A 24,803-nucleotide genomic window follows, 5' to 3' on the forward strand; every position below is an offset into this window, starting at 1 on the left:
ACAACTGGGAGAAAAATCAGTCAATAGAAATAAACCCCATAATGGTAGAGAAGATGGAATTAGCAAATAAAGACGTTAACATGGCTATCTGACCTGTTATTGTATTTAAAGGAAAAGCTCAGAGTTTTCTTCTGAAATAACCACTGTGTGACTTTTTTCATGTTGCCTGTAGGAACTGGGAGCACCTGTGGGAAAGTGCTGTTCCTCTGCCTACAGCTGTTGCTGTGAGCAACCAGCTCCTTTGTCTCTGACCCAGGATTCTCACGTCTTCCACTGGAACCCACGACACTGGAACCCACTAGCTCATTAGCTTACAAACTGGATAAAGTCTCAAGGTGTTCATAGTTCTTGACAGCATAAGAATATATACCTAATTCCAATTTCTAATTAAAAACTAGCCCAATGAATTATAAGGTAATTGTGATCAGATGTGGAGATCAATTTAAAACTTTTTGTTGAAAAAAGTACCCGGATGAAAGATTTTGAAATGTTTTTCGGAAATTTATTTACATGTCTTGGATGGAAGCAGTTGATACAGTTTACTCGGAGTTCCTGGGAGAAAAAAGAGAAGAATTTTTGAAAAAATGGGACTGCTATGTGTACTGTGGAAAAATAATAATTAAAAAAATTTCCTGCTTGCTACCAAAGTTGCTTTAGCCATATACAATATATAGAAGTAGTATAAATAAAATAACACATCTCATCAAAGGACCAAAATCTCTAAGAAATTCCACTATGTAATGAATTGGATACAAATCTTACAAAAATAGTGTTCACCTTCTTATTACTGTCCTCTGGCTAAACCTGATAGACAAAAGAAATCTTAAACACACTTCTATGAATCCACCAAGATATACATACCTTTCAAACCCAGGGCTAAAGGCCTATTCCCAGGACTAGAGGTGTCTTCATAAATATCATAGATGTCAAAATGGAATTTATCTTTCCTTGAAACATGACCCATTTTTGAGAGGTCAGTATGGTGACTGCAGATTTTTTCACTTAGATTTGAATATTCTCTTTGAAGATTCCGCATCTCAAATTCCAAGGTGTCCCTTTCATTCTCTATACTCCTTACGTAGTTTTCTAAGAGTATTTTGTCTTCCTCAAGTCTACAGATGCTATTTTCAAATTTTATAGTTTCTTGACTATTTTTTTTTAGTTCTTCTTTTAGAAGCTGATTATCGGTCTTAATTTCCATTACCATTTTTGATAACAGTTCACATTCATTGCCCATTTCTGACAAACTATTCTTATAAATACTTGCTTCTGACTTTGCATTTTTTATTTCTTGCAGGAAATTCTCTTCCGCAGTAGATTGGTACGTTTGAATGTCCTCAATTTCTCTTGCCATCATCTCTCTCGCAGCAGTAGATTCTTGTAAGGTTGTTTCAAGATTAAGCTTTTCATTTTTAACTGTTTCTACTATTTGAAGAAGTGTCTCTTGTTCGATTTTTGCCAATCTTTCTTTCTCTTTTAGCTGTGCTGTCTCTAGGCGGTTTTCTTTCAGTTCATTTTCCAGTGCATCTTTTTCCTTTAGAAGCAGATGTGTTTTTTTCTCTAACATTTCTTTTTCCTCTTGTATCAATAGAACATTTGTTTTCATTGATTCCATTTCTATGCTCAATCGTTTGTTTTCATTACTGACAATGGCCATATCACTTTGAGTTTTGTGTTCCTTACTTTTTAGTTGATCTAATGTTTCTATTATTTGTTGATTCTCCAAAGAAAGTTGACTGTTTTTTTCCTCGAGGGTTTTATTTTGTCCTTGGAGAACATTATAGTTACTAACTATTTTTTTCAATTCTTTAAGACATTCTTTGCCATCTTCTTCTGTTTTAGTTAACTTGGACTGGAGAGTATTCTTTTCTTCAACCAGTGTCTTAAGTTGCTTTTCATACATTTCAATTTTCTGTATCAGAGATTGTGTGGTAAAGACAAGAGGTTTAATTTTTGTTTTAAGGGTTAGGTTTTCATTCTCTAGTTTCATTACTTTTTTCTGTATTTGCATAGATTCTTTCAAGTAATTCTGTAAGTACTGAATTTTTGCTACACATTGCTCAGTAACAGAATTGACTTTGGATGTTTTCTCATTTTCAACTATTATTGATCCTTGTTTTACTGTAAATGGTTGTTTTTCTTTGTCTTTCATTTCATATTTTGTTGGGTCAAAGAATGCCAATGTATGTCTCGGGACTCTGGAATGGAGTTTTAAATCTGCAATATTCTTGTCAGTGATAGGAATTTCTTTATTGTTTTTCTCATTCCTTTTTCCCCTGTGTATTTCACTCCTGGATAATTTTTTACATTTCCTACAAAAATTCACATGGAATTTTGACACTGTTTCCCTAAGTGGGAGCAATTTGTTTACTAATGCCTCTAATTCCAAAATTCTCTTTGATTTTATATCTTCACTTAAGTTACTTTCAATATTTTCTTCCTTAATAAAAATTTTCTTTTCCTTGTGAATGGAGGGCAGGTCATAATTCCCGTGCCTTGGAACAGCTTTTAAAGTCTGCAGTTCGTTTGTAAGTGCCAGTTCCCTATTATGTGACTTTTGAAGCTCTTCCTTCATTTGTTTGATGGAATGGCAAATACCATCTAAATTTTCACAAAATCCATTATTGAGAAGAGGCATTGTCATTCTGGACTTATCCAGAATTAGCGTCTCAGCTTGAGACATCCCATTTTGAGGTGCATTAGGTAGAAAATTATACAAGTTATTATAATTCTTCAACCTGTCAGAATTTTCTGAAGCTGAATTATCTGTCAGAGTTCTCTGAGTTAGTATGTCCTTGAAATGTATCTGGCATGGAACATCTATACTTTGAGGAAGACTGTCAATACTATCACTACTGAATTTTTCCTCTGCTGAATGAAGAGTCCTGGAATCCTCAAAATGATGAATTTTCTCCGTAGAAAGGATTTCTTCTTGATTCTCTACAGGCTAGTAAAAATAAAAATCACACTATAGATGTACTATCATTTGCTACATGACCAACAAATTAAGACAATATTTTGGGGAGGATATATTTTTACAACCAGAATGAACATTTTATCCATTTCTGCAGCAGAGAAGCCTAACGAGTATGATTCCTTTTTCTGCAGGAAAATCTACCTTTATTTTGAGGTCTGTAACTCTGGTCTTCACGGTTTGCTTAGAAATTATACTTATTTCCTTAAGTAGTGAGATAGCAGGGCCAACCCCTCAATTTCAGAAATAGAAATCCAGCATTTCTCAAGAGACCATCATACATTGATGGGGAAGAGAGAAGCCATAGTTCAAAGGGAAGTTTAAGGAAAATGAAAATTTTCATTCTTTCTGTATGTCAACCTTAGCTTGTCTTCCTAGTTTCAAGTGTATCTAGGGCTATGACTGTTCTGGAAATGTGAGTTCTAATAAGTGGAGACACAGTGACTCTGGTTTGGACCTGTTCTAGAGAATTCACTCTAGGTCTAAGTCAATCCTAAAAGTAGGAGAACTCATAAGTGAACAGAAAGGCTATAAAAGCTGCCTTGCATTTCAGTTTACTTGGGAATCTTTAGATATCTGGACTAAGTCAAATGCCCCTCATATGCTCTTCTAAGAGAAACAAGAAAATTGTAGAAGTATGGAGGAGGTAAACATACATCTTTTAGGGTTTTCAGGACAGGAGTTTCCTTATTTTCACCTCTGACAATCCAGTCACCCTGTGAAGAAGGGGAGAATGTAAAGATGAAGATCAAAGGTTGTAACATTTCTGAAGTACCTAAATGTAGAAATGGTTTTATGTTGAAGAACATACCAAAGCCGTTTCATTGTGTGTGCCGAATACTAGATTTTTTTCTGGGTTAAGTTGTGGGTTTTCTACTTCAATAATACTTTTGTTCAATATTTCACTGATTTCAGACTGTACCTTTAAAAGACAAATTAAGAATGTCAGACCTTGATTTATAAACTTAGGAATGCACAAGAATAATAGATATAATTAAAAGATATCTTTAAATTTCCTACACATAAAAATTATTGGCCATCATATAAAATATAAATTAAACTTATTGTAATCTCTATCATTGAAGGAATCTTTAAGAAAGATATGCCTTTACTATGTGATTATAAAATCAGAAAGACTTAACTGAGGAAAGTAAAATCTTCTGAATTAAAATAACTTTAGAGGTTTGATTTTTACATTGTTGAATAAATCAGAGATCCTTGACTCTGTCATCAGAATGGAATCTGTTGTGTCAGCCTCAGGAGGATTTTATCTTCTCTTCCCGTTTCCCCACACTTGCTTCTAGTACAGGAATATCAGGATGAGGTTTAAGGGCCTCTAGTTGTAATGTGTTGTGATCTGTACCCCCAGTATCCACACCTTATCCTGTCAACACTACCCCTTGTTTCTTCTGGATAAAGTCCCTATGCCTTTCGTGGTGGTAGAGAGCCCACCTCCAGCTCCAAGGGGTGAGCATGTGACCAGTCAGAGCGTTGCCGCCCTCTGAACAGGGACTGCTTTCAAGAATGCATGTGAGGCCATCAGAATGAGGACAAACTGCTAAGAGAGAAAAGCAGAGTTTCTTCTCTAACTGGAGTCTGGAAAGATAAAGGCCGCAACTTTTAGCAACCCTTTTGCTACCACCTGGAGTCTGAGAATCCGATACTGTCAAAAGCAGAACCATGATAAGGAGTGAGGCTGGTTCTCCGATGATGTAGTCCTGGTCATACGGATAAAGCCATCCCCAGGTGCACTATCCCTGGGGTTTTCATTACCAGAGCTGGCAAAGGGCACTTTCTCCTCACTTTGAGTTAGATTTTCTATCACTTATGACGAGAGTCCCTATTTGTAGACTGTATACAGGTAGCAGTTTAAACATACATTTTTTAAAAAAAAAAATACAGGTATAACAATGCAGTTTCCTGCAAATTTGGGGTCTAGAATAGATTGCAGCTCTATTTTATTACATTTAGTTTCAAGTGATCAATTGGCTAGGGTTTGTCAGCTTAGACATGTATGATGGTGTCCTCAGTTTGGATATTTTCTATGTAAATTAAAAGAAACATACCATGCTAACATTTTGCAGAGTCTGTATTCGGAGAGCCTGAAACGATTCCAGTTGTTGCTGAAGGGCCTAAAACAAAGTTATACAGGGATGCAATTGAACATCTGTAGGTGAACATATACTTTGTTATGGGATTCCCTAGTGGCCCAGATGGTAAAGAATCTGCCTGCAATGCAGAAGACCTGGGTCAGGAAGATCCCCTGGAGAAGGGCATGACAACCCACTCCGGTATTCTTGCCTGGAGCATCCCATGGACAGAAGAGCCTGACGGGCTACAATCCATGGGGTCACACAGAGTCAGACACGACTGAAGTGACTTAGCACGCATGAACGCACACTTTGTTAGAATTAAAAAAAAATATCCCCCAAAGTTGCCTATTACAGGAATCATGTGGAAGGTCAGGTGGCTGGCTTACATTCTTAATTATTCTTGCTCACTCTCAAGTATTCTGAGAAATATCAGACTTTACACAGGTTTTCTGAGAAAATAAAATCAAATATACTCACTTTCAAAGCTGATTGTGGTTGGATTTGATTTTCTGATTCTGATACACAGCCATGTTCTAAAAAGTAAAATTGAAAAGTGATGTGATTTAATTCTTAATTGTTATTTTTAAACAATGTGAATAGAAAGCAGTCTCAGCTTCCTTGGATGGTGAGGCAAAGAGATAATGAGAAGACTGATGTTCACATTAGGATAAACCCAGTGCTACTTGTATAACAAGAAATAATTTTCATCTGGCTTAAAATATTGCACCTACTTGAGGTTGTAACAGTGGTTTTACTTTTATAATAAATCATTAACTTGTAACACCAAACTTAGAATACTCTGAAACTTAGATATCTTTGTTTCAGGGATATAAACTATACATTTTTTGGTATAAAAATGAACAATTCTCATATGACGGGAGACCCTTGGCCAAGTATTATATAGGTCTCAGTGTCTACGCAACAGCCATGTGATGTTTTTCTTCCTTAATCTGGAAAACAGTTTGGATTAATAGAACATAGGTCTTGTCATGTTCTTAAGCAAAGTGCTATAAAGATCTGTGTGTTCCTTCCTAAAAAACAGATCATAGATCTGCAGTAGGGGAGAGACTATATAATATTTGCAAATTTTGTGACATATGCAAAATTTAAAAAAAATTTTTTTTAATGTCGTAAATGAAATGAGAGTTATGTTAGAATGTTCCCCCTAGGCTGGCAATTTCTGATGTTTAAGAGAAGGTTTCTAAAGAGTTCAGCATATCTCCTTTGGAATGGAAGCTTGCCAGATGTTATAGAATCTGGTTGCAAAGCATCTTCCCTCCCATCCCGTCCCAATCTGGCCCTTATCACTGCAAGAGCAGCTCTCGTTCACAACCTGGAGTCATTTGGCCAACTGAAGAATCCCACCTTCATCACAGGGCACAGATGGACAGTGAGTCCATCTAGTTACCGCTCAGCTTTGCATCTTACTGGGAATAAATGGTAGTCAGAAATGTTCGTCTCAGAGAGAAAAAAAGGAACTCAAGGTCTGGACCAGTCCTGTAAGTCATCCCAAAGTTTTTTAAACTCTAAAATAACCACTACAATATTGTAAAGTAATTAGCCTCCAATTGAAATAAATTAATTTTAAAAAGTAAAATAAAAATAAATAAAATAACCTCTTCTGATGAACTCAAATATTAATAGAGCAAAATGCAAATGAAAAAAGAATATATCACCTAGAATCCCACCATACAGAATTAAAGATGCTTGCTCCTTGGAAGGAAAGCTATGACACACCTAGATAGCATTTTTTTTTTTTTTAAGATAGCATATTAAAAGCAGAGGCATCACTTTGCCGACAAAGGTCCGTATAGTCTAAGCTACATATGGTTTTTCCAGTATGTATGAATGAGAGAGCTGGACCATAAAGAGGACTGAGCACTGAAAAACTGATGCTTTCAAACTGTGGTGCTGGAGAAGACTTTTGAGAGTCCCTTGGACAGCAAGGAGCTCAAACCAGTCAATCCTAACAGAAATCAACCCTGAATATTCATTGGAAGGACTGATGCTAAAGCTGAAGCTCCAATACTTTGGCCATCTGATGCAAAAAGCCAACTCATTGGAAAAGACCCTGATGCTGAGAAAGATTAAGGACAGGAAGAGAAGGGGTTGACAGAGGATGAGATGGTTGGATGGCATCACTGACTCAATGGACATGAGTTTGAGCAAACTCCAGGAGGCAGTGAAGGACAGGGAAGCCTGGTGTGCTGCAGTCCATGGGGTCACAAAGAGTCAGACACGACTTAGTGACTGAAAAACAACAACAAAACTTTAGGTTCCCACCCTTGTTCAGCTCTCTAGACACATAAGTGAAAAAAAAAAATGATTTTCAATCAATGGGATATTATGCATTCTACTTTTGAATAATAATATTAGACATATTTGTTAAAGAAAACTGCAAATAGTCAAATTTATTGCTAGTATTCAGATTTTTACTCACTACATGAGAGATTATTTCCTATGAGAGTCCTCTAAAATATTGGAAATGGGTCATGAAAAGGATTAAGAGATTGGAAATTTTATGTTTTAAGTGGGGCTTTCCTGGTGGCTCAGCAGGTAAAGAAGCCGCCTGCAAGTAACATACATTTCTGATGTGAATATTCAGTGTTGATTTACTCCATCCATGCCAAAAAAGGAAGTAAATCTTGAGAAAATTGGTCTCATCCTTCCGCCCACATTTGCTCCCCAGTTGTCATGATGTTTGATAGTGATAGTATTTTTACGTTTCATGATGTTCACACTTTGTTCTGTAACTATAATGCTCACAAAACTATTTAAACCCAAAGATAAGATATTATTGCTGTAAACATTCCCAGCCTTTAGCTTTATTCTTAATGGATTTCCTATTCACAATTTTATCTCTTCCTGCACCTGCAACAACAGCCTCCCTTTTCTGCACAGATTTCCTTTGTCTTGTTAGGACTTGCAAGTTTAGGGCTAAATATAAGGACTCCTTTTGCTAAGATGGAGTAAGAAATGTGGGGCAAAAAGAAATCCAAAGACTTGGTCAAGAGATATAGCGAATGAAGATCTTAAGGAAAGAGCGTGGGCTTTCTAGATGGCTTCTACATGGACCTCCCTCCCTCCGTCTCATTCTCCTGTGGAAGGTGGAGGTTTGTGACATTGGATATATATATATAGGCAGCATTTTCTGGTTTTACTGTGGCAGGGGATAAGGTGCCTGGTGGGGAGAGGCATTTGAGGAAGAGATATGAAGGTCCAAGAATTTTTTTAACTTGAGAGAGTCTAATCTACCTGCTTGCTGTGGAAATCATGTAGTGGAAATGGAGAAGAATAATTCTGGAGAATGAGGCCAAAGTTAAGAACTACAGAATTCCAGGAGAGATGCGATCTGGAGGAAATGGCCTGTGATGGAGCAGGGACAATCCTTCCATGCAAGTGGGGGCAGCAGAGAGTGTGGGACACAGCCAGGTAGCTCAGCAGAATTTGTTTTGTTTTGTTTTTTCATTTATTTATATTAGTTGGAGGCTAATTACTTTACAATATTGTAGTGGTTTTGCCATACATTGATATGAATCAGCCATGGATTTACATGTGTTCCCCATCCTGAACCCCCCTCCCACCTCCCTCCCCATCCCATCCCTCTGGGTCATCCTAATGCATCAGCCCTGAGCACTTGTCTCATGCATCAAACCTGGACTGGTGATCTGTTTCACAATTGATAATATACATGTTTCAATGCTATTCTCTCAGATCATTCCCCACCCCCCCTGCTTCGCCTTCTCCCACAGAGTCCAAAAGTCTGTTCTATACATCTGTGTCTCTTTCTATCTTGCATAAAGGGTTATCATTACCATTTTTCTAAATTCCATACATATGCGTTAGTATACTGTATTGGTGTTTTTCTTTCTGGCTTACTTCACACTGTATAATGGGCTCCAGTTTCATCCACTTCATTAGAACTGATTCAAATGAATTCTTTTTAATGGCTGAGTAATATTCCATTGTGTATATGCATCACAGCTTTCTTATCCATTTGTCTGCTGATGGGCATCTAGGTTGCTTCCATGTCCTGGCTATTATAAACAGTGCTGTGATGAACATTGGGGTACACGTGTCTCTTTCAGATCTGGTTTCCTCGGTGTGTATGCCCAGGAGTGGGATTGCTGGGTCATATGGCAGTTCTATTTCCAGTTTTTTAAGGAATCTCCACACTGTTCTCCATAGTGGCTCTACTAATTTGCATTCCCACCAACAGTGTAAGAGGGTTCCCTTTTCTCCATACCCTCTCCAGCATTTATTGTTTGTAGACTTTTGGATAGCAGCCATTCTGACTAGTGTGAAGTGGTACCTCATTGAGGTTTTGATTTGCATTTCTCTGATAATGAGTGATGTTGAGCATCTTTTCATGTGTTTGTTAGCCATCTGTATGTCTTCTTTGGAGAAATGTCTGTTTAGTTCTTTGGCCCACTTTTTGATTGGGTCATTTATTTTTCTGGAATTGAGCTGCAGGAGTTGCTTGTATGTTTTTAAGATTAATCCTTTGTCTGTTTCTTCATTTGCTGTTATTTTCTCCCATTCTGAAGGCTGTCTTTTCACCTTGTTTATAGTTTCCTTTGTTGTGCAAAAGCTTTTAAATTTCATTAGGTCCCATTTGTTTATTTTTGGTTTTATTTCCAATATTCTGGGAGGTGGGTCATAGAGGATCTTGCTGTGATTTATGTCAGAGAGTGTTTTGCCTGTGTTCTCCTCTAGGAGTTTTATAGTTTCTGCTCTTACATTTAGATCCTTAATCCAATTTGAGTTTATTTTTGTGTATGGTATTAGAAAGTGTTCTAGTTTCATTCTTTTACAAATGGTTGACCAGTTTTCCCAGCACCACTTGTTAAAGAGGTTGTCTTTTCTCCATTGTATATTCTTGCCTCCTTTGACAAAGATAAGGTGTCCATAGGTTCGTGGATTTATCTCTGGGCTTTCTATTTTGTTCCATTGATCTATATTTCTGTCTTTGTGCCAGTACCATACTGTGTTGATGACTGTGGCTTTGCGGTAGAGCCTGAAGTCAGGCAGGTTGATTCCTCCAGTTCCATTCTTCTTTCTCAAGATTGCTTTGCTATTGCAAAGCAAATTCCTTGATTGCTATTCAAGGTTTTTTGTATTTCCATACAAATTGTGAAATTATTTGTTCTAGTTCTGTGAAAAATACTGTTGGTAACTTGATAGGGATTGCATTGAATCTATAGATTGCTTTGCGTGGTATACTCATTTTCACCATATTGATTCTTCCAATCCATGAACACGGTATATTTCTCCATCTATTTGTGTCCTCTTTGATTTCTTTCATCAGTGTTTTATAATTTTCTATATATAGGTCTTTTGTTTCTTTAGGTAGATATATTCCTAAGTATTTTATTCTTTTCGTTGAAATGGTGAATGGTATTGTTTCCTTAATTCCTCTCTCTGTTTTCTCATTGTTAGTGTATAGGAATGCAAGGGATTTCTGTGTGTTAATTTTCTATCCTGCAACTTTACTATATTCATTGATTAGCTCCAGTAATTTTCTGGTAGAGTCTTTAGGATTTTCTAAGTAGAGAATCATGTCATCTGCAAACAGTGAGAGTTTTGCTTCTTCTTTTGCTATCTGGATTCCTTTTCTTTCTTTTTCTGCTCTGATTGCTGTGGCCAAAACTTCCAAAGCTATGTTGAATAGCAGTGGTGAGAGTGGGCACCCTTGCGGGTCAGGGTGTTTGGGCCTGACTGCTTCTAATTTCTTCATACAGTATGAGATCATGTTCCCCATTAAGAGGTAGTGGTGAGAGGTGCTGGAGATTTCATGAAACAAGAAAAGTGAAATAGTTATCTTGGAGAGGGCTTGATAAAGTGTTTTCTGGGGAAATAAAGTAACTTCCAAATAGCACTGAGATCCACAGTATGACTCAGAAGTGAGTGTTTTTCTCCAGCAAAGTTCCAATGATTCAGTGAAGATACAGGGTAGGCAGAGAGAGTCATTTATTTTAAAAAGCTATCAAAAGAACTTTTTCTTTTTCTTATGAGTTTCAGAGACACTGGCTGCTCCTTATTCCCAATGGGAAGATAATTTTAAAATTCATCAATACTTAAAGAACCACATAGGATTTTGTGTTTCTAGAATTGGAAAAGAAGTTATGAATGAAGCACAGGAGAGGGAACAGAATCACATGTCACAGTATATTAAGTCCTTGCTAAACGTACAATATTGGGAAGTATTTAGACTAAGTAGAGGATGTGGTGCCAGTCCTGAAGAGGCTTTATCTCTATTCAGATTGAAAGAAATATTACTCAGATTAGATTCAACTTAAATTCTCTAGCTGTTTCATATTTAAATATCAGAATTTAAAAACAAGATAGTTTGCAACAGGATGCCTTTTGAGATACTTTAGGTAAAGATATGGGGAATTTATTCTAAAGTCTAAAGGAGCTTATGTCATAGTAGATGTATTTTTGTTGTTTAGTCGCTAAGTTATGTCTGACCCCTTGGACTGTAGCCCACCAAATTTGTCCATGGGATTTCTCAGGCAAGAAACTGCAGTGAGTTGCTGTTTCCTTCTCCAGGGCATCTTTCCCACCAAGGAATCAAACCCAAGTCTCCTGCGTTGGCAGGTGGATTCTTTACCACTGAGCTATCAGGGCAGCCCGTTCAACGTGTAGAGAAAGTTTTAAGGGCATAGCTGTAGCTCACAGAGCAGGGAGAACAAATGAATTTTAAAAATGCAATGTGGTAATAATTCTATATATGAAGCTAGATACTCTGTAATTGAAGCTTTTTAATTCTCAGGTTCAAACACTGAGTTTTGCTGTGGCAATTCCCATTCACACCTAGAAGGAATTGTTTTCTGAAGCCTTGTGAGCTGCTCCATGCAAGCCTTCATTCATTCATGCAACAACTGTTTTTAACACCTGCTATCTATCAAGTACTGTCCAAGGTGCTGGCGATCTTTACAGTTGAACAAGACATGCAACATCTCTGCCCATGTGAAGCGTCCCTTCTAGTGAGGGGCACGGAGGATAGAGTGTGTAGGACGGGAGTAAATCCTATGGGGAAAAGTAGGGCACAGGGGAGGGTATATCCCTGCACAAGGCACTGTCCCGGGAGCTCTGCAGCCAGGCTGCCTGGGCTGGAATCCTGACTTCGCCAGATGCTTGCCGTGAGGGATCACTGTCTAGTTTCTAGGCAAAGCCTTACACGGTGCGTGGCATACAGTAAGTACTCAAGAAAACGTTACTAATATTACTGTAGTAGCAAGGATGTTATCAGTATGATGTTGCTTTGGTAAATTTAAAATTTCTAATTGAGATGGACAGCAGGGATGACTGCTCCAGTTCACTGCTTCCTGGTCTGCTCAGAACAAGCCCTCTCATCATACATGGAACTGCAAAGCCCAGTTTCCTCTCTGAACCCTCCTGCCATCCTCCTCCTCCTCGCTCATTCTGCCCCTGTCACTAGCTATTCCTCAAACATACCAGGCCTCCTCCCACCTCAGGGCCCCTGCAGCTGCTGTCCTCTCTTCCTGGAATGTTCTTTCCCCAGAAATCTGCACTGACGACTCCTTGACCTCCTTCAGGCCTTTGCTCAGATGTCATCTGCTAATGAAGTCTTCTCCCATCCTGTTTGAAATAAAATCGCCCACTCCCCACCCACCTCTGACATTCCATATACTCCACCACTTCATATATTAACTATTTTAAATCAAGAGACCTGAGAACTATTGCAGGGCATTGTAATTCAGTGTTATTTATGCAAATCACATTAATGTTCTGTTGGTCAGTACCCAAAGAACAGAAATCTTGGTGATGATGAAGTGTAGCTAAGAGAACAGAAGGACGGCAGGGCACAGGGTCACACGTCCAAGTTTTGTCTTTAGTTGTAGGCAGAAGATCCCTGCCACCCTTCATCATGCCTGTCTTAGCATATCTCTCACTGATTGAGCCCCTGCCTTATACCCACCACGCTCTAGCGAGAAAGACAGGATTTCTCAGCCAAGCCTATGTGCTATTTTGTACATAACATCATTTTCTGTGAACGCTGGCATTTTCCTCCAGAGCCTTACATCCTGCTCACGTTAGAGAACACACAGTCTTGCCAAATTCAAGTCCCTCAGTCTCTTCTGACCTTAAACGCTCTCCCTGCAGTGTGGAGCTGTCTGAACTGTCTGTGAGGACTTCTCCCTGGGTCAGGACTTCTGGAACCCCCCCACCCACCTACCCACCCACACATTGCACAGGGGTGCCTGCCTGGCCTCCCCCCAGAATATGGGTGGTGCTCAGAAGAGCAGAGAGGGGGCAGGTCAGCCCACTGTCCCCATGGGGGCCACTGAGGTATGGCTTATCCTGGTGGTCACCGGCATCCCGTTGTCTTTATCTACAGGGGCATGGCTGCACCCGCCCTGTTTTCAAAGCCCTTCACAAAGCCTTTGTGAAGGTCCCTGGTCTCTGAAGGTGGACAAACCTGTCCTGACCTCAGATCTCCAGTTACTTCTCCAAGTCCCTCTGTGTGGGGATGGCCCATGTGTCCCGTGTGGCTTAGGGGCAACTGTAGATCCAAACATGGCCCATCAGTTTAGAGACGGCCTCCCCTGACATCTCTCATGAACACCAGGCCCCTCTGAGAGCCCTGGAGCCTCCTCCAGCCTCTCTGGAGGAAGCCAGACTCCAACTTCAGTGTGCTCAGATGCGCCCTCCCCACCCCCCAACCCCCCCCCCCCCCCCCCCCCCGCACATCTTATTCATGGTTTATACAGAGCTTGAAAACTGAAGCTCTTTAATTATTTCAAACACCCTCCCCTTCCAGTAGTCCACAGATATTTACTATAAAAACAGTTCTTTTGGAAAGAATCAGTATCTTTTTAGTGATTGTCCAGAAAAATCAGCAATTTCTTATTTGATATTCAGAGAAGCAGTAGAGTGCAGCAGGTGTGTTAAGGCCTGGACATTTGCAGCTACCCTGATGAATACTGGCTCTATCACTCGCTGTGTGACCTTGGGGAGTTAGTTAACCTCTCTGTGCCTCACTCAGTTTCCTCACCTGTAATATGAGGAGAACGGTCGGACCTACTTCTTAAGGTTGTTGTGAATATCCAGTTGATCCATTTAAGTGCTCAGGACAGTACGTGGGCCAAAGGAAATATTCCGTGTTAGTTACTGTTATTACTAGATGAAGTTACTGGAAGTACACCAGTTGGGCCAGGGGATTTAGGCGGCGTGCTGGTTGCTACGTTATTTATTGTAGTTTTACTACAGTAAAAAGGCGGAGGGATCACTGCGGCCGAGCTTGGCCGGGAGGTTTTTTTTTTTTTTACCTGTTTCACTGCTACCATTTTCCTTTACCCCCTCAGAAGAATTTAGGATCTTGGATGCTGAAAGGAGGACGCAGTCAACCTCATCCTCTTCCTCAGGACGCTTTTCTGTAACAAAACAGCACTGGGCTTCGGACTGTTGGCTTTGCCTGGAGGAGGGAGACGAGGCCTGGGGAGAAGGAAGACTAGGCCTGGGGATGAGGGCGCGGGCGCACTGAGCGGCCACCGGAGGGCGCGCTGGGCCGGAGGCGGGGCGGGCCCGGGTATGCCTTCCTCCGGGCCGGCGGAGGTGCGCGGCTAGTCCTGCAGATCCGCACTCCAGACCCGACTCGCTCTGGGGGCGAAGGGGCCGGGGTCGGGGAGGCGGCGCTCTCCAGTACCCGTCCACCTCCCAGGGCGCCCCCTCAAAGGCCAGCCCCACCCCAGCCTGGCTCTTACCCGGGCTCATTTCTGCTACTCAAGGCCTCTTCCCAACTGCCTTCCCTCCTCCCAGGCATTCTGCTCGGTTGCTTCTAGCCCGGGCATCTCGTTGCTTGGCAACGGGGTGGCGGGGACCGCTCGAGGGGCAGTGGGGGCGCGCGCAGCGGTGGGGGTGGGGAGGAGGAAGATGCGCACTGGGGTCTGGGGTCCCGGGTCCCAAACGCCCGCCCCGCCCGAGCGACGCCTGCAACGGTCGCGTGGTGGGAAGGTCCCACCTTCGCTGCTGCTGCTAAGTCGCTTCAGTCGTGTCCGACTCTGTGCGACCCCATGGACAGCAGTCCACCAGGCTCCTTTGTCCACGGGATTCTCTAGGCAAGAATACTGGAGTGGGTTGCCATTTCCTTCTCCACCCACCTTTGCTGTGCCCCCCAAATCCAGGGACAAACTCATTAGGGCGCCCTGCTCCCTGCCCCCCGCGTCTCCCCTGCTCATCCAGAAACTGATCAGACTCTGCCTTAACGCAGCACCTGTTGAGCTGAAGTTGTGTGGACAGAGTTGGGTGTTTGGAGAGACACAGACACCTAGGAACTCCCTGCCTTCTCTGATCTCTCTGATCGCCATTTCATTGTTTTATTCTGTTCTGGTCCTCTTGTTTCAACCCATCTGTCAGGTCAGTTTCAGCGACTTGGGATTCAAACTATCCTAGACAGGGACATTTGTTTGCTGCGGTTAAAAGAAGACCCCTATTTCCAGTAATGAACTTACAATAGCAGTGTATTGAAATGTACACATTAGCGCTGTCGCAGAGGGGCCAATCTTCATTTGTAGAGCATGCTGGTTTTCTGTGCACCTAGGTAAACCACTTGTAAAAGATGGATGTTGCCTTGGAAGCTGGGGCTTGTTCAAGTAAAGACTGGTTGACCCTGGCCACAGTCAACCCCCTTGTCCATCAGAAAATGGAGCTGTTGAAGTGAATCTATTAAATGAGTATATGTTATTATTTTGTGATAACAGCCATTATAGATGTAATATAAAATAATTGAAAGTTCAGATTTTAAGTCACAGTGAGGAATTTCAAGTCATGATGGAATAATTTATTATATAATAATTATGTGGCTCGGTTTCATGGAAATGAAATTCTTTATCATAATTTCATTGTTTACTAGCTGTCCATTTCTTGTTTCCTAGCCTATAAAAATGGCCTCTGGAAGATTTGGCAGTCTTTCTTGTGGTGTTGTAGACCGTTTTGACAAACTGTAATTTTGAGAACTTAGGTTCTCCATTGATGATTGATGGTGACAAAGTTAACTTTTTCTGAAGAGCTGCAAACCTTTTCACCAATATATCTGTCAAATTACTCTTCTAAGTAAATTTCAGTATTTTGAAGGGAGAATGTAGATAAAAAAGCATTACATTTTAGGAAGTTAATCCCTATACTAATGAAATTTCCATAACAAGAAATTACTATAAAAATTTTATTTTATGCAACATTATATATTAATATCTAATAACATGATAATTAACATAATGTAATATTCTACAATAGCTGATTTGTCTGTGTAATGTTTGTAGGTTAGGATGGCAGATGTGTACGCAGAAATTACTTGTGGATTTAAATGGGATGATTCAACCATACCGTTCAGTACAGGATATAAAAAGCAGATGATAAGAGTTACAGTATCAAAAACTCAAATTTGGCTTGCGTACTAATTTCAGTAGACATCTACTCTACTTTTAAGATACTTCCCAATCAATTCATCAGTCAGAGTAGCAGTTCTTTACTTAGAAGTTCAGTTGATTTTAGATGTAAGGGTCAAAAAGATCATTTGATTATAAGATTCATTTCTCTTTTGTAAACTAAAGAATAACTTTTAAAAAATAATTTATTTGTCAGAAAATCATTATCATTAATATACAACAAGCCCATCTTTGGAGCCAACAAAGTTATAATACATTTTTAAAATGTCTTTAATAATTAAAGTGTGTACGATATGAATGGTATCCCAGAAGAGGCCCCTTGTGAGGGCCTCACACCAAGAGACACGCATGGAGACCCTGTTCTTTGGTGAGAGAGAGAAACTGCATGGTTAAGGAGAGAAATTGTCACCCCCAAAATGGATGTATTTGGTCACTTTGGGGAGTATTTATTGCATTTGTGAATGTATGTCCAGGGAAGTCTTATCTCATTACTCGTGGCCCCACCTACCATAGTTCCTGGGCCTGTGACACTGAAAAGGTTGATAATCCCAGCTGAAATTGGCAAGCAAAGTTTAGAATCAAAACACTTACTCTGAGGGATGCTCAAATTTTTCCCTCCCTAGTGTAATTATTGCCCCAATAATTACGTTTTTGGTGAAATATTCTTAGCTTACACTTCATGGTATTGAGAAGTGTGGAATTTCATGGAAAAATGTTAGTTTCCAGATTTGTATGGGAAAAACTGAAACATAGGAAGGTTTAGGAACTTTTCAAAAACTCTCTTAACTGGTCAATGCTAGACTTCTTGATGCTGAAATCCTAGTTTTGCCAAAAACCAGTTTATTTTGATTTTTTTTTTTTTTTACCCATAGCAAATCACAGTGTTAAGATATAGGACAGCATTTCATCTAAATTTTACAGAAGTATAGAGGAGGTATGAATATTAATGTTAGAACTAAAAGTTTGTTTCCCTGATATGGTATCACATGTCACCTGTACTATTTTCTCAGTGTGGTGAAACTGTTCCTATTTCATTTGACCTCATATCAGATGGACAGTGGAGAATTTTCTGTCAGGGGATATGCCTTCTCTGGCCATGCATGTCAGTCAGTCCAGAAACTGCTGTGAAAATATCTGATTTGTGAAGATCATTGCTAAAGGTTGGAATTAAAATCTGTACTGCCAGTTTTTTGTTTTTTTTTTAATCTGTGAGTCACAATATTTCAGAATCTTCAAATAGTAGCTCTTCTTACAGAATCCATTTTCACCTGTTGACTAACAGCTGCAGAATCAAGAATCTGGAACAAATTCAAGAGCTTGCACAAAAACAAGCTAGTCAAATCTATTCTTAGCAATTTATTACCAGACTAAAATACTTCTGAGGTTTTAGCTCCAGAAGATCATTTTAAAAACCTGAGATCACAAGGCTATCATTAATCATAGCTGAAGTCTATAGTAGTGTGAAAAAGTGACCAAGTGAGTGAGTGAGTGAAAGTCGCTCAGTCGTGTTTGACTCTTTGCGACCCCATGGACTATACAGTCCATGGAATTCTCCAGGCCAGAATACTGGAGTGGGTAGCCTTTCTCTTCTCCAGGGGATCTTCCCAACCCAGGGATGACACCCAGGTCTCCCACATTGCAGGCAGATTCTTTATCAGCTGAGTCACAAGGGACATGATAAATTTTGCAATTGTCATAAGGTTGGTCCTTTGGTCAGAGGAACTATGTGCTGGTGACTTACATCTTGGATGGCTTCTGGACCGTCTCAAAGGCTACTTTGTGCAAATGCAAATCCACAGCCATCTTTAGGTATCTTTTAGAGTTAATTTTAAACTGACTTCACCTATATAGGAAAATGAATCCCACAACTCACTAAGAATAGCCAGTAGCTTTGGCTCTTAGGAAGTTGATTGCTGCCTTAGAGGACTTATAAATAGTGATATAGTGGGGAAACTCAGAAAGTAGAGTTGATCTGCCTGTACTAAAGAGATAGACAGGGGATTATCACGGGAGCTTGAGAGGGAATAGATATAAGGGAAAGAGAGAGTTTTAGCATGGTGGAGAGTATGTGAGCATGCTTGCAGGCTGAGAAGAGTCCATGACACAGAAAGACCGAGTGGGAAAAATAGGCACCCTCTGTAAGATTCACAGGCACAACCTTATCTAATGGAAGTGCCTCATTTCAGAGAAATTCCCTATTGCTTCAGTCCCTGTCAGAGAGCCAAGCTCAGTATCATCATCTCTACACATCGGACAAACCTTCCTAAGGTCAAAGAGACTATTGGTCCAGACTTCCCTGGTGATCCAGTGGTTAAGAATCTGCCTGCCAATGCAAGGGACATGGGTTCGATCCCTGGTCCAGGAAGATTCCACATGCCTTGGGGCAACTAAGCCCATGTGCCACAACTATGGAGTGGCTGCCTCTCACTCGCAGCATCTAAAGAAAGTCCATATGCAGCAATGAAGACCTAGCACAGTCAGAAAAAAAGAAAAAAGGAGAGAGAGAGACTTGGTCCTTAATTGGTCCAGATCATGCCCAGTACTCTGTTCCTCAAGTTCTCTCTCCAACTTTTTTTCCTCCTATATCTAGAATTCCTACCCTTGAAGTCTTTTTTTTTTTTTTTAAGATTAAAGGGCTATCTCCAGAACAAAACACAAGTATTTGACATAAAGGGGGCAGTAGAAAATTAATAGTACTTGTTAGCAGCAATTAGTCTTTTCCATTGGCTGGCAGAAGCAGCACTGGAATCAAGGACTGTCTTCATGTGGAGGAGTGACAAGGTTCGAGACAGGAAGCAGGGTTCCGGAATGGTCATGGCTGGAAGCCTCGGGAACTCAGGCAGCAGCATCTGGAGCCCAGATGTGTGGGCAGGCGGAACAGCATGTGCCCCTGTATGAGGCATCATGGTGCACAAAGCAAGCTCTTGCACGCGACATTGGTAGCATAACCTTGGCGCTTTAGTGAACCACAGATACACATGCACTTTGGCATATATACACATGATGGGTAATTCATATGTTGTGTTTTTCAATCCCCTCTTCTTCAGGAAAGGAGATAAAATGGGAGTTTGATCTCACGAGAGCTAGGTCTGAAACTCTGCAACATATTCTTGCCCTTGGCACAGAAACAACTTGTATATACTCATTTTATGTTCTTCTGAAGTGTGATTAATAATATTACTACAAATTTGAAAGAAAGAAATTATGATAAAGCAACCACTTCTTATCATCACATGAAGCATTCTAGCTAGCTTGAAAATGTCAGTTTGTAAATATAGCCAATGTATTAAAAAATCCATTTCGTTGGGTTCAGTGTCAGCATTTCTTACTCGGTAGGTGCTCAACTAAGTATTTCTTGAGTGCTCTCCAACATGAATAGAAGCTTAAGACAATTATCTTGAAATATTCATGTAGATCAGACAAATGGTTTATTTGCTTGAATTATCTGAACACCCTCAATCTTTCTCCAATTTTGTTTTTTATGCTTAAGATTCAGATGGCATAGCATAAGTTAAAAAAAAAAAAGCCATGATGACACGGTAATAAAGAGTAATGGTTATAAAGTAGTAGTTTCTCAAGGCTAAAGTCAAATCTGTTTAAAGGATGGCTTGATAAACTTTTGCAACTCAGGTTGTTAGTAGAACCCCCAAGCTTCATCCTGCCTATCTTGGAATGTTCCTGTGATGGACAAACTTTAGATTATCTTATGTAGAGATAAATAAACTGTTTGCATATCATATTAGCCATTAACTTTACTGCTTACACAGGTGCAAATGTATGTGATAACCAGAACTGTTTTTTATTCAAAGAGTTGTCCCATTGGCAGAGGGTGTAGCAACTCTATCCTGGGTTTACTCTGAAAAAAAGAGCAATTTAGTTAATCATGAGCCTAGAGTTCTTAAACAGAGATGGTTTCATTGATCATTGCTGGTTTTAATAAGCTTATAAATATAAAAACAGTGACTAATCTGTTTTTTCAGAAGATATAGTATTCTGAGAGCTAAATAAAAATTGGTTGGCATTCTTTGTTTGTGGCATGAATTCCTATATAAGCCCAGATGTGAATTCATTATTGAAAGACAAAGTGTTAGTACAGGGAGAAATATTGCTTTATTTGTTTACTTTTCTAAAAAGTTTTAATTCCTTTCCATTTTAACATTGCTGTTTTCACCCTGTACTTTATATGTTTTAAAGTGATTTTTATATTGCATTCATTTCTATTGGTTAATTCTGTCATAAATTTAACTTTATGTTCAAATTCTAGATTTAATCATCAAAAGAGTAATTTTAATTAAAAATAATGAACATGCAATTTTAGAATTTGCTTCATAAGCCTTGGGGCTTCCCAGGTAAAGAATCTGTCTGCCAATGTGGGAGACAAGAGTTCGATCCTGGGTAAGGAAGATTCCCTGGAGGAGGAAATGGCAACTCACTCCAGTATTCTTGCCTGGAAAATCCCATAGACAGAGGAGCCTGTTAGGCTACAGTCCATGGGGTTGCAAAGAGTTGGACATGACCTAGTGACTAAACAACAATAATCACAAATCTTAGTCACATGGACTGAATTATCAGCTTTAAGCCACATGGCTCCTGAATTTCAGATTAGAGCTCTACTACTACTATTTTTCAAGCTGTGCTACTTTTTCCCCTCATTATTGAACATCTGAACTTAAGAAGTTCATTACAAAATATATAAATTTTAAGGAAAATACAGTCTGATATCTAACATAAAGTATGCATTAATGTACAGCATGATGTCTAATGCACACTTTTCTTCTCATGAGTCTTTCATTCTTATTTAACTTCTTTTTAGTATGGTACACATACCCTCAACTGTGCTTCCTGACTCCAGAGATGCTGTTTGACTTTCTCCAGATAATACCAGGCAAACTTCCACTAGGAAAGGCAATGGGTGTGTGAGAGAGGGGCAGAGAGGGGACACAGTGGGGATTAAGTGCTTCTAAAACAGCTTGTCTGTGACCCTCCTTATTGTTAACTCCACGTTTATCCCCTAGTCTAGAAATGCCTATGTTACCAGTTCCCTTGCCTTTTCAAGATTCTGGGTTGAGTCTTCAGTTTTCTCCATTGCTGCTTTGGATTTTAACTTTCTCAGATTTCCTAAATCAGTTTCCACTCATTTGCTCTTTGGCTTCCAAACCTTTAAGATTATATCCTTCCCAGAAAAAAAAAAAGTTTAAAAATAACATCTGAACAAAAAAAGTAATGTGTTTGAATACAGTCATTCCTTTGATCGCATAGTTTTCTATTTTCTTTGAATTGCTCTGTGAATGAATTTGTGTTTTGGTACAGGGGTTACAGTTTCTATCTTAAAAAGCCCATAGGCGCCGGGCAGGTGTTCTGTCTTGTGTCACTAGTTCAAAACCCCAGACCAGTCAGGGTCAGAAATAATCAGAGAAGTTTAGGAGAATCCCAGAGCAGTACAACACGGGCCCTACTCTCTATCTGGGACAATAGGAGAATTCTTGTTCCCGGCCTAGAGGCAGCAGCTGCAGTCAAGTAGACATATCTTTGTGGCAAGGGGGTGAGACCAAGGGCCTGAGACAGTCCCTACCTCCCCAGCCTGCTGGTTCCCATGGTTTATACTTGGAGAGGACAGTTTCATAAGTCCTACTTTGTCCCCAGGGATGAGCTTGGGAAGCAGGTAAGACATGCAACTCAGGGGGCATTGCCGTGGCACCACCATGGTGAAGGGCAAGGTGCCCAAGCTGAGTCAGGGGCCAGATGGGGTTCGTGTCCGAGATGCAAAGAAACTATGACTCAAGGAAAGCTGAGTTGAGACTTCTGGAGGTGGTAGTAAAGGTGGGCTTGTTGTCTGGTTCCAACTATGTTGAGAAAACAGCACAAGTGGAACCATGGATTTTCAGCAGAGGATACAAGCAGGACCCCAGGAGAGCAGCAGCCCCTTTCCTCCCCAGAGGGTCCCCTAAATGTCTCCTCTTGGAGGTGCCATCTTTGGGAGGAGAAGATGGTGGTGGTGAGCCTTGAGAATAAAGAACTAGCCTTGATGGAGTCTGAACTTTGAATATTTATCTGAAAGAGGCATTTAAAATGAAAGAGACTATTTCAAAGCAACAGAAACTGTTTTAATCTGAAACTGTATCACCTTTAACTAGCAAACTTAAAACTTCCCCTCCAATCAGCAGAAATTGTGGGCTCATAAGAAAGAGCAAATGAGTTATAAAAATTAAAGAAACCATATTTTTGTCCTTAAAATACCCGCGTGTACACTATACTTGTCAGTGTACATGACAAGTCAGGACTGGGCTCCCTCATTGGAATGTTGATTTTATCTGAATTCAGCGAGTGCCACTTCGTTAGGTATTTTAAAAATATTTTATGTATTTATTATGTTATGTTGCATCCAGCAGTACGACTCTTTGAATATGAAACTAGAGAGATCTACAGAATTTCTCCCTGACATGCACTGTAATTGTTGAAACAGACACTGCAGGTTTTGTTAGAATACAAGATTGTCGTTTGGTATTTACTAGAATTGCAAAGTCAGCTGGTTAAGGAAAGACAATTGGACTCCCCAAATATCTTGATGTTTACATGTTTGATGGTCATAATAATATAAATGTAAACTGTGGAGAATGACATGAAAAAAATTATTGCTTTAAATGCCATTAAGTTATTGCTAAGCGCCCCCCAAACAGTTGAATGCATGTTTCTGTTATAGCAGGCATGTACCTCCCATTCCTTCTCCTAAAAATACAATAAGTGTCTAAAATCTTGGTTCTAGATTTGGTGTCAGCACTTTGCTATAAATCTGCCCAAAGCCGTTAACACCAGCCTGTGTAGGTGTGCCTGGGTGAGTGCGTGCTCCTTCTGCCTAAGACTTAAGCTTTGGGGTAAAGGGTGACCGTGTCGTAGCCCTCTGGGGGCCTCATGCGGGCCCGGGCATGAGTTTCGCAGTACAGCTCCCCCTCCACGAAGAAGTAGCCCTTCTGTTTGAGGTTGAGGTTGCAGTCGGCGCACACGAAGCACTCCGGATGGCGATATTTGTCCCGCGCTTTCACAACCGCACCACTGGTGGGGGAAGAAGGAGACCCTCGTGAAAACACACACACACACACACACACACACACACACAGCCAAAAACATGACCCAAAGGGAGCCAGCACTACAGATAAGGCAGGTGTTTCACATTCAGGAAACAATAGCTGTAAAACTGGGCAGAGCTATGGAACTGATGCAGTTGCCAGGGAGAGCCAAGACAACCACAGTAAATCTTCACGGGTTTCTCTCCATTGTTCATGTGTGTGATTATTTTTCAGATTTTCTTTTTTCAAACAAGTTTTCTTTTTTTTAGAGAAATGATAGGATCTTACTTCATGATCTCTCCCCATTGTTTCTTTGGAAGCAGGAGAGATGATGCAGATAATCCTCTGCAAAGGAATCAGATTGTGACCAAGGTTGTTGTCTACACAACCAAAGTCCCTCTGCTTACTGTCTAGCTTGGTGGTCCAGCGTCCACTCTATGGAACACAGAACACACCAAAGGGTGGAGATGGAATTTCCATGGGTGGGTACACCTGCCTTTCGACAGTAAACTGTCAAAACAGTTAATCCAACTTCGGAGCAATAATTGTTGGATTGGCCAAAAAACCCCTTTCGGGTTTGTCCATTGCAGCGTTATGTGAAAAACCCGAACGAACTTTTTGGCCAACCCAATACTCTGCATAACATCATGACCTGTGGTGTGTTACGAGGTCCTCTCTGCCCCCAGCCCCCTGTCCTGCCTGTTTCTCTCTCTCCCAGCTCTCTCTGTGCTAAAAGCAGGCTTATCCCCTCCCCCATCCTCCTGGGATGCCTCCTGGGTGACCGGACTGATAGCTCCTCGTGAGAGCTAGAGACAGGGGAACAGAGAAAGGGGATGGGAGACGTGCCCCCACGGGCCAAGAGGTGGAGGGACTGAGATGATCTGGTTCACTTGAAGATCTGAAACTAGCAAGGGTGGCTATTTACACCTAAAGCCCCTTAAAATGGAAGCTGTGTGTCTAGAAATCATAATTTCAGTATTTGTGCAACTTGAAGAAATCGAGTAAGGGTAATGTGTTTTAATGAACAACTGGATGACCCCCACATTTGTTTTCCTGGGTTTATACAGAAAAGGAAGAATTCAAAGACTATGCATCAACAAAGGGAGGGCTTTTTGAAGTGAAGTCATGATTCTTGGAAATGACTTTTAGAATATACTTCTGGGGCAGTTTCCTTTCATGAGCATATACCTGAAATTATAAGTCAGAATTTCCAGCTCACATTCTATGCTAATTTGGGGGTACACCTAAAGGATTTCTGGTC

The 24,803-nt window shown here is 40.4% G+C and overlaps 2 protein-coding genes across 3 annotated transcripts in view; both read right to left on the reverse strand.

Moving 5' to 3' along the window:
• Positions 1-595: 595 nt before the first annotated feature.
• On the reverse strand, positions 596-14,808 carry CCDC110 (coiled-coil domain containing 110). The gene is made up of 3 exons (XM_061134779.1): positions 14,364-14,808; positions 3,786-3,946; positions 596-2,947 (listed from the first exon to the last, which is right to left on the reverse strand). Exons 1-3 carry the CDS (start codon positions 14,806-14,808, stop codon positions 836-838), a joined length of 2,718 nt encoding a protein of 905 aa, XP_060990762.1. The 3' UTR covers positions 596-835.
• An 8,010-nt stretch (positions 14,809-22,818) lies between these two features.
• Positions 22,819-24,803, reverse strand: part of PDLIM3 (PDZ and LIM domain 3) — a 30,510-nt gene continuing 28,525 nt past the window's right edge. For both annotated transcript variants that reach the window (XM_061134476.1, XM_061134475.1), the window contains one exon: positions 22,819-23,528. In XM_061134476.1, coding sequence (XP_060990459.1) covers positions 23,339-23,528 — 190 coding nt within the window. In that variant the 3' untranslated portion in view covers positions 22,819-23,338. The remainder of the gene's footprint in view (positions 23,529-24,803) is intronic.

Source organism: Dama dama, chromosome 32 (assembly GCF_033118175.1).
Source record: "Dama dama isolate Ldn47 chromosome 32, ASM3311817v1, whole genome shotgun sequence".
NCBI lineage: Eukaryota > Metazoa > Chordata > Mammalia > Artiodactyla > Cervidae > Dama > Dama dama.